Raw genomic sequence first — 13,022 nt, forward strand, 5'->3', positions numbered from 1 at the left:
TATAGACTAGCCAGTTCTAAGCGACTATTCAACTGGTCTTCATTATTTATTTTTTTACAGGTTTTTTTTTCAAAAGTGTTTTTATTTCTTTATGCCTTACACATAAAATAACATAAATAATAAGTATGAGCTCACAAGTTATTAGTAACATTTCTGAGTATTACCAATGTAACCATCATATAATATAGGAGTATCTCTGATTTCAAAGAAAAAAACGTTTTTCACAACCGTCTCAACCTAATGTTTTGTAGGTAGCATTGTTAAATTGTTAATCCTTATGGGTGCAATGATTGGCTCATTAGCAATCTATTAAGGTAGTAACTCCAAGAGGGTTCCATTGTGGTTTGTTGTCTGATTATACTCATAAACAGTTGGTCAGCTTCCTGGACAGGTTCGTGCCACATAGTAATTCTGTTTCATACCATGTAGTATGCTAAAATATTTGTATGGTTAGCTGTCTAGTGGTAGGTGGTAGCGTATTTATGTATGTTAACCAGGGGTCAATGAATTTTTCCGTATTCTTCTCCTTGTCTGTAGAACTAAAGATATAGGTGGGGGGGATTGGGATAGCCATTTGTGAAGTATATCTTTTCGAGCTGCTGCTGCTAAGCGTTCAGTTAGGGCTTTTTCTGGTTTGTAGATGTTGGTGTCAGACGGGAATTTGCTTAATATGGCCCAAGCTGCTGTAATAAGCATTGGTTTCCCAGATACAGTTTTCCAATAACTGGCGATTTCCTCCCAGAATTTTTGAATATGGGGGCACAACCATAAGCAGTCAATTAGGTCCACTCTAGCTTCTCAGCATTTTAAACAGTTGTCTGAGATGACGGTACCAATATGGAATCTTTTTAGTGGTGTTAGATAAATGTGATGTAATATTTGTAAAGACATCTCTTGATACGTGCTTGCTGGCAAGATTTTCATGGCTCGTGTGTGATATTGAAGAATATCTATATTGTTCTCCACGTCCAAAGTCATTCTGATTTGCCTATAGATTTGGGCAGTTGAATTAATCGTGTCTTGGCCATAGGGAGTCTATAGAATTGTTTTTATCTTTGTCTGTAAGTTTGATCAAGTGCTGTGTGATAAAGTGAGTTAGTTGTAATAGTGAGAATTGGTTAGACTGTAGAAACGGGTATTTCTGTTGTAAATCTGAAATTGGTTGTAAGGTGAATTTATCTGTAATCATATCTCTGATATTCTATAAGCCGTGTATTTGCCACTCGTTGAATATGGTGTTAGTAAGACCGGGGGTGATATTTTATTTTTGATCCAGGTAAAGTATATGGAATTAAAGGGAGATAAATTTGCTTTTTTGCGGATATTATGTCAGGCTTTATATGTGTGGATAAAAAGTGGGTTTTCTTGCATCTTTTTCGGAATGTCCTTTAAAGGAGTATGTAAAAGCGAATTAAGTGATATACCTTTTGCCAATGTTTCGTCTATGGATGTGATGGTGTAAACGTTACGGTGATGGAGCCAGTCACCTTCAAATCGTAAAAGAGCTGCCTCATTGTATTCTGTTATGTTTGGGAGGTTAAGCCCCCCTTCCTGTTTGTGTTGTTGAAGTGTGAAAAAATTTATTCTGGGCCGTCGTTTATTCCATATGAAAGTTCTAAAAATATGCTCTAACCATTTTATATCCGTTCATAATATGCGATAGGGTAAAATTTTAATTTTGGAAAGGAGTTTGGGAAATATGATCATTTTTATTAAGTGAATTCTGCCCATGAATGATAGATTTGTATTTATCCATTTACGGGTTTCGTTTTCTGTATGATCTATTGTATACCTGATATACCTGGTGTTGTGGCTAATGAATTCCGAGAAACTTAATGTGTGTCCTGGCTTTTTTGAAAGGGAAAGGGTTAGTCCAATCTGCAGGAGCGGTATGTAGTAGGCGGAGAGCCTCCGATTTTCCCAGATTCATTTTAAATCCTGCTATGGTGCCAAATGTCTCTATTTTCTGTAGGATAAAAGGCAGTTTCGTTTTAGGCTTATTTAAGAAAAGAAGGATATCATCTGCAAATGCAATTAGTTTTAGGTGTTGTGCACCTAATGTGATACCTTGAAAAGAGTCACTGTTCAGGAAATGTCTTAATAGGGGGTCCAAAGCAATATTGAAGAGCAGTGGTGAGAGAGGGCAGCCCTGTCTGGTCCCTCTTCGTATCAGAAATCTAGATGAGTTTAGTCCATTGGCGGTAATGTGTGTGTAGGAGTGGGTATATAAAGTCCTAAATAGATTTAACATTTGTATACTGAAGTGTTGAAATGTGAGAAGTCTTTTGATATGTGAGTGAGTTATTCTAGTTGAATAGTTGAATAATATGCCATGATTTATTGGCATATTTGCTTGGACTGAATTTTGTTGTTTAAGGAATCCTACCTGTTGAGTGGTAAGTATCTGCGGGAGAATTGTTTGTAATCTGTCAGCCATAATTTTGGTTAGTAGTTTTAAGTCTTGATTCAGTAAGGAAATTGGTCTGTAGGAGGAGGGAAGGGTAGGGTCTTTACCTTCCTTTGGGATGAGAATGATCTTAGCTTTGTTCGCTTCGCTCCATAGTGGAGAACCTTGCAGAACATTATTGAAATTTGTGGTAAGTATGGTGGTTAGTTCTAATAAGAGAGTTTTGTAGTATTCTGCGCTGAGGCCATCAGTGCCAGGTGATTTCCCATTTTTTAAGTGTTTTATTGCTGATGTTATTTCCTGTTCTGTTATAGGTGCATCAAGTGTCTCCCTATCCTGAACCGAAAGTTTGGATAAGTGGGCATCTCGCAAGAAGAGGAGACCTTCATCTGGGTGATCTGGATTTTCCTCATAAAATTTTTTTAAAGTGTGTTTCTAATTTATTTACTATACATTGTGTGTCTTGGGTCCATCCCTCCTCTATTTTAAGTTTCTTTATGAAGTGATATGTGGTTGGGAGTTTTGATATTTTGGCTAATAATTTGCCCGGTTTGTTTTCCCATCTGTAATATTTATTTTTCATGTGGGATATCTTGTATTGTGCACTGTCATGTAATAAAGTGTTGAACAGATTTTTTTGTGTCTGTGTATTTCTTTTTGTCAGTTTTCTGAATTTGTGAGTTTAAAAGCTTTGTAATGTTTAGTAAGTTCTTTTTGTAAAAATAAATATTTTTCATTTTTTTTAAAGCGTTTTTATCAAATAGGCTGTGATGTACCCTCTCAAGACAGGTTTAGATGCTGCCCATAAAAAGATTTTGGTCGTCCCAATGTTGCATATGGTCATCTATATAATTTGCCCATTGTTGTTTTAAGTATGTTTGAAAATCTGTATTATTGTTTAAGTAAGAGGGAAATCGCCAGTTATATGATGTTATCCTTGAAACGATTGTTTTAAGATTAAAGTGTCTGATGCATGGTCGGAGATGTCTATGTTGCCAATTGAAGCCTTTATCAGATTGGGGAGCTGGGTGAAAATAATCCAATCTTGAGTGCGTGTTATGAGCCCCCGAGTAGAAGGTATAATCTTTAGTGTCCGGGTTCGTGTGTCTATAGGTATCCTGTACGTGTAAAAACTCACAGAGTGTGTGAAATGGAGTAATCCGCCGAATCAGGTATCTGGATGTGGCATCCAACCTGTCCATAAAGCGGTCCCACACCATATTCATGTCTCCTCCCATGATTAAATTGGTAGGCCCCCAGGAGTCAAGCCTTTGCATTAGTTCTGTAAAAAAAAAGATTATTGTCGCCATTAGGTGCGTATACATTCACTGCCGTGTATACAATGCCTTTTATCTCTATATCTATGATTAAGTAACGACCATTCTTGTCTTTATAAGTTGTAGTTACTGAGCCATTCAGTGATTTATGTAATAAAATTGCTACACCTCTGGATTTAGTTGTATAGGATGCAGTTATTTGTTCCTGTATCCAGGTATCCCTCAGTATTCCCTTATCTTTACCACGCCAATGTTTTTCTTGCAAAAGAACAATATGGGCGTTTTCTCTTTTTAAAAAAGCTAACACCTTAATTCTTTTTATTTATCTTTTATTTTTATTTAGGCAACCTAAATTCCATGAGAGTTGTTTAAAATGATTTGGTTGTTTGTTATGAGATACATTTACTACACCATCAAATAAGTCAGTGTTGCAATTGCTCCTCCTCAAAGGATGTTTGGTGAGATGTGAGTCAGAACGGATTATGAGAAACATCGCCAATACAGATATCAAAGTTAGGTATAGATGTAGATCAAGTTAAATAAATCATTCAAATCTGGTAATCCCCGCTAGGAGTGGTCTGAAAAGTCACTTTCCCTGAATAGACCCTGAAATACGCAACGGTCATCAAGCAGAGTATACTGGATTATGAACTATCTTGAAGAGTCTAGTATTGTCCTCATTTCTGTATAGTAGATTCTACATAGGTGGATGCTTGTTTGTGATCTTTAAAGATGTGTATTGTATTGGTGTCCTTTTCAATGATTTTCAGTTTTGCTGGGAATATTAAAGAGAATTTGTATGTAGGACGTTGTGAGTCTCTAGCAGGTGAATGTGGGGGACCAATTCTATGGAACCGTTCCACAAGGAAGGGGAGATGCTGAGTATCCATGTTGAGGGCTTTGGGTAACCACTCTAGAATGAGGTGTTCCAGATCTTTAGTTTTAACCGTCACAGGAATCTCCACTAGCTGTTGGTTATTTCTCCTGCTGCGGTTTTCTAAATCTTCTACCTTATCCGATAAAATAGAAATTTCTTTTTGTTGGAGATCAATGGTAGATTGCGCTGTGTTCAAATTGTCTTCCAGTGTCAATATTCGATCCTCAGCCTGGGACATTCTTTGAGATTTACTGGTCATTTGTTGCAGGATTTCTGAGACTGAGTCTTTTATACCTGCTAGTTTTTGATCCAGCAGAGGGATGATCTGTTTCAATTGAGTGTTATGGTCAGCCATAGAAAAAATCCACTCACTCATTTGAATCTTAATATGTCTTAACATACAATGTACTTTACCTAAGGGGAAGAATATTAGATTCCTGTACCTTCAGCTGTTTCTAAGGAACAGCTGGCTGGATAAGGGTGACTGGAGTTTTTCAAACCCCTTATTCCACTAACTGTGATGCTACAATAACAGAACAGGATTGCTTAGAATTCTATCAGTTCCAGGAAGTGAACCACTTGACATTTGGTCAGGCTGGGAAAGTCGATAATATAACTTCCTGAACTAGATACGACAGCCAAAATAAGATATTCGTTATGAAATGCTCAGAGGAAGAAGATATTTTTACTGGTGAGTTTATTTATATTTGCGGAGTGGACAGCTGCTTGTGTTGCTCATGCAAGCCAAACTAACTGCAAGTAAATCTAGATTTGTAATTTTCTACCATGTCAATCATTGCTCAGATGTTTTCCAAATCACAAAATCATGGGGCAACAATAAGTTAATTAAATCCCGTTTGGCCCTAAGATACAACTCCTGTCTAAGCAACATGTGAAACATTGGATGTTTACTTTTTCTACTTGGAATGTTTTGTCTGAATGTTTTATTCCAAGATGTCAGGGAAAATTAAATTGCTTCCTGTGCTTCATACCATAATGTAGCCAATAGCAGCTTAATGTCTTCTACATATACTCCCACCCTAGTGTTCAAGCCAACTCTGTGTACGACTTTTCAGCTTTTCATCTATGAATTATGTTTAATCAATTACACACTGTAGGCTGCATGAATCAGAATGCCAAGAGATTTCTGCAAATCATAAAATCTATAAAATTGGTAAAATCTATAAAATTGGTCTCCTGAAAAATGAATGCACCACATATGTCACTGTCTGGACAAAATACAGTATAAGCTGAGCACATCTGTTGCAATACTATTGTCCAACTTCTTTCTTACATTATAAAAAGCAAGTAAGCAAATTTGTCTTTCCTTCTTTTATAAAGTCATACTAATTACTACAGGTATGGGACCTGTAGTCTATGGGAGAAGTCCTTTCCGTAATTCAGAGCTTTCTGGATAACAGGTTTCCTGATAATGGATTCCATGCCTGTATTTGTGATGCAACTCTTCACAAACATAATTTTGAATGCCATCTCTTAACTAACATTCAAATAACTTGACTACTTAACTACAGGTCAATAATTGCTAGGCGCAGATTGTAAATTTTCTCAGGAACATACCTTAGTTTGGTTGGATCCTGGTGCAGGATGTTCAACCGGTCACCCCCACCTCCTTCAAACGTGTAATTTCTCACCAGCGGCATGCACAAAAAAATCCCATTCCAATCTGTTGCTCCTGTGGGCCGAAAGGAGGTGTGGGCCTTGGTGCAGTCATATCCCCTGCAACCCTGGTGTTTCACCACTGCAATTTCCATCACAAATCCATCAGATGTGCACAGGTACAGGTGGATGTAACTCATGTCAGCATGTACACATATGGTTGAGATAAAACATAGTGTGCCATAGCCATTACAGGAGAACTAAACCCCCCATGAACAAAAGCCGCATCCATTGCCCTCCGTAAGCCCCCCCTTGCTTCCTCTTCTCTGAGTTTATTACATAAAAAGCATCCCAGTTGAAGCGGGTCCTGGATAACTATGACTAAGATCAAGACAGAAACACTTCATGTTGATGGCCCTCTGTAGATATTTTTGCTGAAAATAGTAAAGAAGCATGCACGTGAGTGCCACTCAACTTTTTTCTGTTCATCTAGTCCAGGATTAGCTTTGATTGCACATGCTCCAACAAGCTTCTTTCAGTGAACTGATCCGAAGAAAATCCAAATATATAGAAAATGTTGTCTGTGAACTCTACTGCTCTACTCTGCATATACTGTATGTGTCAAGTTCACAAACTGGTATGCTTTTCTATGCAACAGACTCAGCACAAGGGGGAGGGGGGCTGATGTAGGGCAATTGTTGGGGAATTTTGTCATGAGGCCTTTAACCCCCCCCAAAAATACTGAATATTTTTGGCAGATAATACGGGTTATGCTGGTCAGAAATACATACATTATTCATATAGGAAATCATATCTCTTTTTATAACAATAACAAAAACAAAGAAAGAAGGGACACACAAAATAGTTCTATAATTCTTCTTCTTTTTTATTCATAGGGAAAAGACAGAAGGACATCCACAGACTGGAATGAGGCTTCACAATAACATAAAATCCCTTCTTTTATATAAGCGGAACCAAGAAATGAAATGCCTACTGAGGGAGAATCATATATGATGAATTATATGTTGGATGTTTTTTAGGCAGAAGGGCATACAGTATCTACTGTAGTTCAGATTAGTTATGATGACCCAGAAATCTATCCAGTTTTCTGTATTTGAAATATACCATTTCTACTCCCATTTTGTCATTTTGTGAATCTCTATCTCTAACAAACACTATGTATATTATCCCACCAACAGATTCACTTTTTCCTAGTCCCCTAACAAACATCTGACATGAAAAATCCATTCATAGCTGGTAATTGTTTTCTATTCACCTCTGGTAAACCTATATCTTTTATCTCCTCTTTGAACCAAAGTCCTTCCCTGCATTCTTCTCTACTCTTGTTATGTATGACTCAATTAGACAAGCATCTCATGTTTTGCAGTGGTTCCTTGCTCACAGAATGTTTTATCTGAGCGAATTGCAATTTGCAATCTGAAGTTGACAACTGAGGAGCTGGGAGAGAGAATAATCTCTATACATCTTTTCATGTTCAAAAACTAAGAGTAACCAATCAGATGCTTATTTTTCAAACTAACAGACCCCTAAGAATTAACTAATGTTTTGCTGCTTTGGTTTTTTATATAAAGGCAAGCTTTGGCCATCCTATATTATCCCAATTAGATTTTGAACTTAATTGGACAACAGCATGTTTATTACTCTGTGAGAAAGGCAATTTTCTATTTTTTAATTAACTTTGATGGGTTCTGGCTTTTGATTTCATTTATACCAATGAATTACAAATTCTGTAAAGTTCTTGACATAATCAAGTTTCATTTCACTTTCCCATCTCAGCAAGCTTTTTTTTGGAAGATATTTAGTTCTAATACAGTATATCATCTTGGCAAAGTAAGCACGGTCTAATGATATATTTTAGCTACTTGCCAATCAGAAAAAATTCATAAGAAGCATGCATTAGAAAGACATAATGTTAAGAAGGGTGACAATTTAGTTTTTTTCTGAAATGACACAACATTTAAATAGTTTCTTACTTCCATGAGATAAGGTTTATCCCAAATGTTTGTATTTCATGATAAACAAAAGGTGGATAACAAAGGTGAAAGTCACTGATGACCCCCAATGTCTACCCTGTAGTCTGGTGGCATAGGTTGCACCAGTCACATGTAAAATGGTTTCATCTGACACAAATTGTTGACTGCAAGGCTGCACTGTACTTAACCCCTTATATAGGTAGCCATTTAATACAGGTCCCTCCTGCACCCCATAACCATTTCTGAATGGCACACTTTAGGGTATGTGCCAGTAGATGCCGATGTGGGAAAATATTCATTTACATGGTTGATTGGGGTGTTTTAAAAGGACATCATGGAGAACAGTGGCGTAACCAACGGGGGAGCAGGGGGTGCGATTGGGCCAGGGCCCGCACCACAAATTCCAGGCGGTTCCAGGCTGATTCGGGGCATATGGAGGCGGCCCGGCTGCACGTCTCGCGCCAGGGCCCGTCCCCCTCTAGTTACGATACTGATGGCGAAGCTGCCACTTTACTAATTTGAGGTGGGCATGTGAATTACAGAATGGACTGTAAATATGCTATAAAAGCATATAAATATTCATAAACATTACTAAAATTATAAGAATTGATATGTGCTGTCTATAAAAATGCAAACAAAAATCACACCCTGATGTGCCATTTCAGTGTGATTGATTGCACTTATCCTATAAAATACATAAACAGGTTATAGACTAGTATATTACCATTCTCGATATAAGTTTATTACATCGCCAGGGCATGCCAGCAGGGCGCTCTAGGCAACCCGGCCGGCCACTTCGGCTCCCAACAGCAGTGCGCAACTAAGTACGCGCGTGCGTAACCTTGCGCAACCAAGTACACGCGTGCGTAACCGTGCGCAACCAAGTACGCGCGTGCGTAACCGTGTGCAACCGGGGACACGCGTGCGCAACGAAGGACGTACGTGTGCAAATGCGCACAGTCGAGTGCAGTTGTGCGCAAAGCACTTTGACTTCGCAGAGCGAGGTAACACTTGCCGGACTAGGGGTAGGCTGCATTTGAGGTATGTGCCTGGCGCCCCCCAAGCTTTGCGCCCTAGGCACGTGCCTCTTCTGCCTACCCCTAGTTCCAGCCCTGCTTTATTATGGCATCCTTCTCCTCCTATCTGTGCACTAAATATACTTCCCTTATCCTCTACTATTACCTGCTCCTTTGCTCCTTAGTCAGTAATGTTCAAAATCCTCATTCCCATGCTCACGGGGCACATCAGCTTTTCTCTGCTGATGAACAGCTCTGTGTGTCCCTACTCTAAAAATATAAGTGTAGAATGATTTGATCAGGGTACAGATGAGAGCAGGAAGATGTTCCAATATGTATGACTTCCAGTTTCCACTTACCTCCCTGGACTGGCGAAATGTGCTCTTTCTCAAATGGCTGTATCATATTTTCTGTAAAATAAAATGGCAGCAATAAATGTGATGCTCAAATAATAAAAAAAGAGCATAAATTCAGTTTGAAGCCAGGGAATTTACTAGACGTTTAAAAAGCAGCTGTGGCTGCTTGACAAATGGGGTTGGCTAGCGATGTTGGTAATTCCTCTCACTCTTGAACTATGATTCATAAGCAATGTGCCCAGAAGAGTTACTGACACTCCAATGCTTTTGGCACTAGCAGTAGAAATCAAATTGTCTTCCATTATAACAATGGCACCTTGATTTTATAAAAAAAATTGAAAAAAGAGGCTTAAATTTAGGGAAAAGTAAACTCCATAAATATGAAAGCAAAAATCAGCATTATCTATTTCATTGCCTCTTTTTCTTGCTTACATATATTTCAGTGTCATTACATAGCCTCATGTGTTAATACAATACTAAATCTCCACACAATACTGAAGATTAGTGATGGTCGAATTTATTTGCCAGGCGCAAATTCACGGTGAATTCCCGCGATTCGCCTGCAGCGAATACATTTTGAAAACCGCTGCAAAAATTCGCCAGCGTCAAAAAAATGGAGACACCGGCGCCAATTTGTGAATTTTCCGTGAATTTTTACACACATCACTACTGAAGATGTGCATGTGACATAAACAGTCCCGATCTATTCGCAACAAAATATCTACAAAAACATACATTAAACAGATTACTATGCATAACGGTGTTTCTAATCTACTAGATAAGTACTACAAACACAGAGACATCAGTTGGCAGGGTCAGTTTTACTTGCACAAACGTATTGAATATCATTGTTTCCTGCTCCTCTTTTTCTTTCAGTATACTCTATACAAGCTCTTCCATAGGTGTCATGAATTATGAGACACCCAGAATGCTTTCTATTTACGTGTAACAGTGTGATGAGCTTATAAATTTCTTGGCTAAATCCTTGTGAAAATTATTGTACAGATATAGGATCCATTATCTGGAAACCCGTTATCCAGAAAGACCTGAACTATGGAACGTCCATCTCCCGTAGACTACATTATAATCAAAATTTTTAAAAATTATTACCTTTTTCTCTGTAATAATAAAATAGTACCTTGTACATGATCCAAACTAAAATATAATTAATCCTTATTGGAAGCAAAACCAGCATATTGGAGCTATTTAATGTTTTCATGATTTTCTAGTACACATAAGGTATAAAGATCCAAATTATGGAAAAACCCATTATCCGGAAAACCTCAGGTCCCGAACATTCTGGATAACAGGTTCCCTACCTGTACTGCAATAGTTCAAGTAAGTGAATTCTTCATAGTCTCTCTGTATGTTAACCATTTTTCTGTTGTCTGGTTTAGAGTATCTGCTAAGAGATAGTATAGATTAAATTATGCACAGCAATCTGTGTGCTATGATTTTGTACCGAAGCAGTTGAACTGCAAGTCTTTGCACAGCAATATTGTTTATGCTTATCAATCATGTTCAACTATAACTACTATAACAACAACTGTATCTGTAGACACAGAACACGTATATTTACATATAGTTTTGCATCAGAATAGTATATGGTCTTCTATTTCTAGGTCTAATAATGATATGGCTAGTATTTCATTTGTTTATATAGAATGCACATATGTTTATATTTATAGACCTTTATTAGGATAGTTGATCTACAAGTCCCTGATACATGCAACTGATATTTCTAAGTCACTACAATTAGTATATGGATAGTATTACACTATTTTATATAGGATACACATGTTTATACATAGATTTTCAGCAGTACCGTTAAACTGAAATGTGGCTTTGATGCTAGGAGTCCTATGTCAACTATATTAAATATCAATTATACTTAATCTGTCTAGGCACAATATGCTTATGTTTACATATAACTTTCTGGCTAGCAGAACTACAATTCTCTGTAGAGATTTGCAGAGTGATATGTAGCTATTTAATTCTATCAATTGATGGGGATTGGGTTTGTTTCTGGAACATGATTTGCTTTATGTTGGAAGCAGACTAGCAGAAAGTTTTGCATAGTGTTTTAGTGACTGCAGTGGTTGTTGCACAAACAATATCAACTGAAGCCATCCACTATGTATATTTTTATTTGTATAGCGCTCCTTGAGGGCAAAGCACTATAACGCAAAATAAGCAGCTTCATAAATACAGAGAATGTTCACCCATCTCCCACAAATAAGAAATGCAGCTTTGCCAGGGCAGTCACACTTAGCATGTCTGTCTACATGCAGTAATCAATATGTCAGCACTAAGCAGCAGAAATGTTCCTCTGTAAACCTGGCACACATTCAGCACAAGTGCCATAGGGAGAGGCGTATGTGGGGCCCCTCCTACACTGCACAGCTTTAGTGGTGTTGTTTTTTCCTCAAGGCTTCTGCTCGGGACTCCACCTAAAAGAGGTGCCTGTGTCTTTAAGAATTGCCGGCTGCTTGAGTCAGTAGTGTGTGAGTCAGAGCTACACATGGTGCTCAGGGAAGAAGCCCAGAGTCCTGTTCAGAGGGAGTCACAGGCTGTGAGAGTGGGGTCAGAGCAGAGATGATCTGCAAGAAGCTCTTTGTGCCAATACTGCTGTCCCTCCTGCAGCCTTTCACCCACAGCCTGGAGCCATACGACTTGCTCTATGAGAGTGGCATAGAAGCCTATTACAGGAATGACTACCAAAAGGTCATTTATTACATGGAACTGGCCCTCAGCAATTACTCCCAGCTCAGGCAGACCAAGTTAAACTGCAGGCTGGGCTGCAAACAGAGATACCCCCTGGAAGTCTCGCCCAGATTTTGGGATATCAGCTTTTTCACTGTCATCCTGTCCAGGGCTGCCTGTGTGAAGCAATGTGAGGAGAGCAGCCTGGGGACAGTGTCCCGGCACAAAGTCAGCGAGGATATCAAGGGGGAATTCTACAGGAGGATCCCCTACAACTTCCTGCAGAGGGCATACTTCAAGGTAAGTGGCTAGTTCCCCATTCTGGAACTAGAATGTAAACAATGCTGAGAGACTCCACTACTTTTATGGATAACGTCCCAGCAGTTACTGCATATTACACTGTCAAGTGGAATGGTACCAGACCAGTGTGCTTGTGTGACTCATAAGAGACACAGGGGCACATCTACAAAGGGCTGTGAAATGTGTGAATTTCAATACATCCGGACATTGTTTTCCATAGTATTGAGTGGTTTTCAAGGTGTCTTTTGCCACAGAATTTTGTATCTATAGCGGCAGCAGAGCTAAGGGTGGTGACAAATCGCCTCTTCTTCAGACAAAGTTTCCTCGTGGGCAATTTCGGAAAACGAAGAACTCCGAGTGCCATCCCACTGGCCATTTAGATTCTAGCCAGGGAGAAGGCTTTTCGGGAAGATTAGAAGAAGAGGCAATTTGTTGCTGGGCGACTAAATATACCCGAATCTTAGTGTGTGTCCCT

At 38.6% G+C, this 13,022-nt stretch overlaps 1 protein-coding gene across 2 annotated transcripts in view; it reads left to right on the top strand.

The window, feature by feature from the left end:
- Positions 1 to 11,963: 11,963 nt before the first annotated feature.
- Positions 11,964 to 13,022, top strand: part of LOC108718050 (prolyl 3-hydroxylase 2) — an 86,328-nt gene continuing 85,269 nt past the window's right edge. For both annotated transcript variants that reach the window (XR_001935958.2, XM_018265615.2), the window contains exon 1: positions 11,964 to 12,547. Coding sequence is in view for 1 of the 2 variants with exons in the window: in XM_018265615.2 (XP_018121104.1) it covers positions 12,140 to 12,547 (408 nt within the window). In the remaining variant the exon portion in view is untranslated. The remainder of the gene's footprint in view (positions 12,548 to 13,022) is intronic.

This window comes from Xenopus laevis, chromosome 5S (assembly GCF_017654675.1).
Source record: "Xenopus laevis strain J_2021 chromosome 5S, Xenopus_laevis_v10.1, whole genome shotgun sequence".
NCBI lineage: Eukaryota > Metazoa > Chordata > Amphibia > Anura > Pipidae > Xenopus > Xenopus laevis.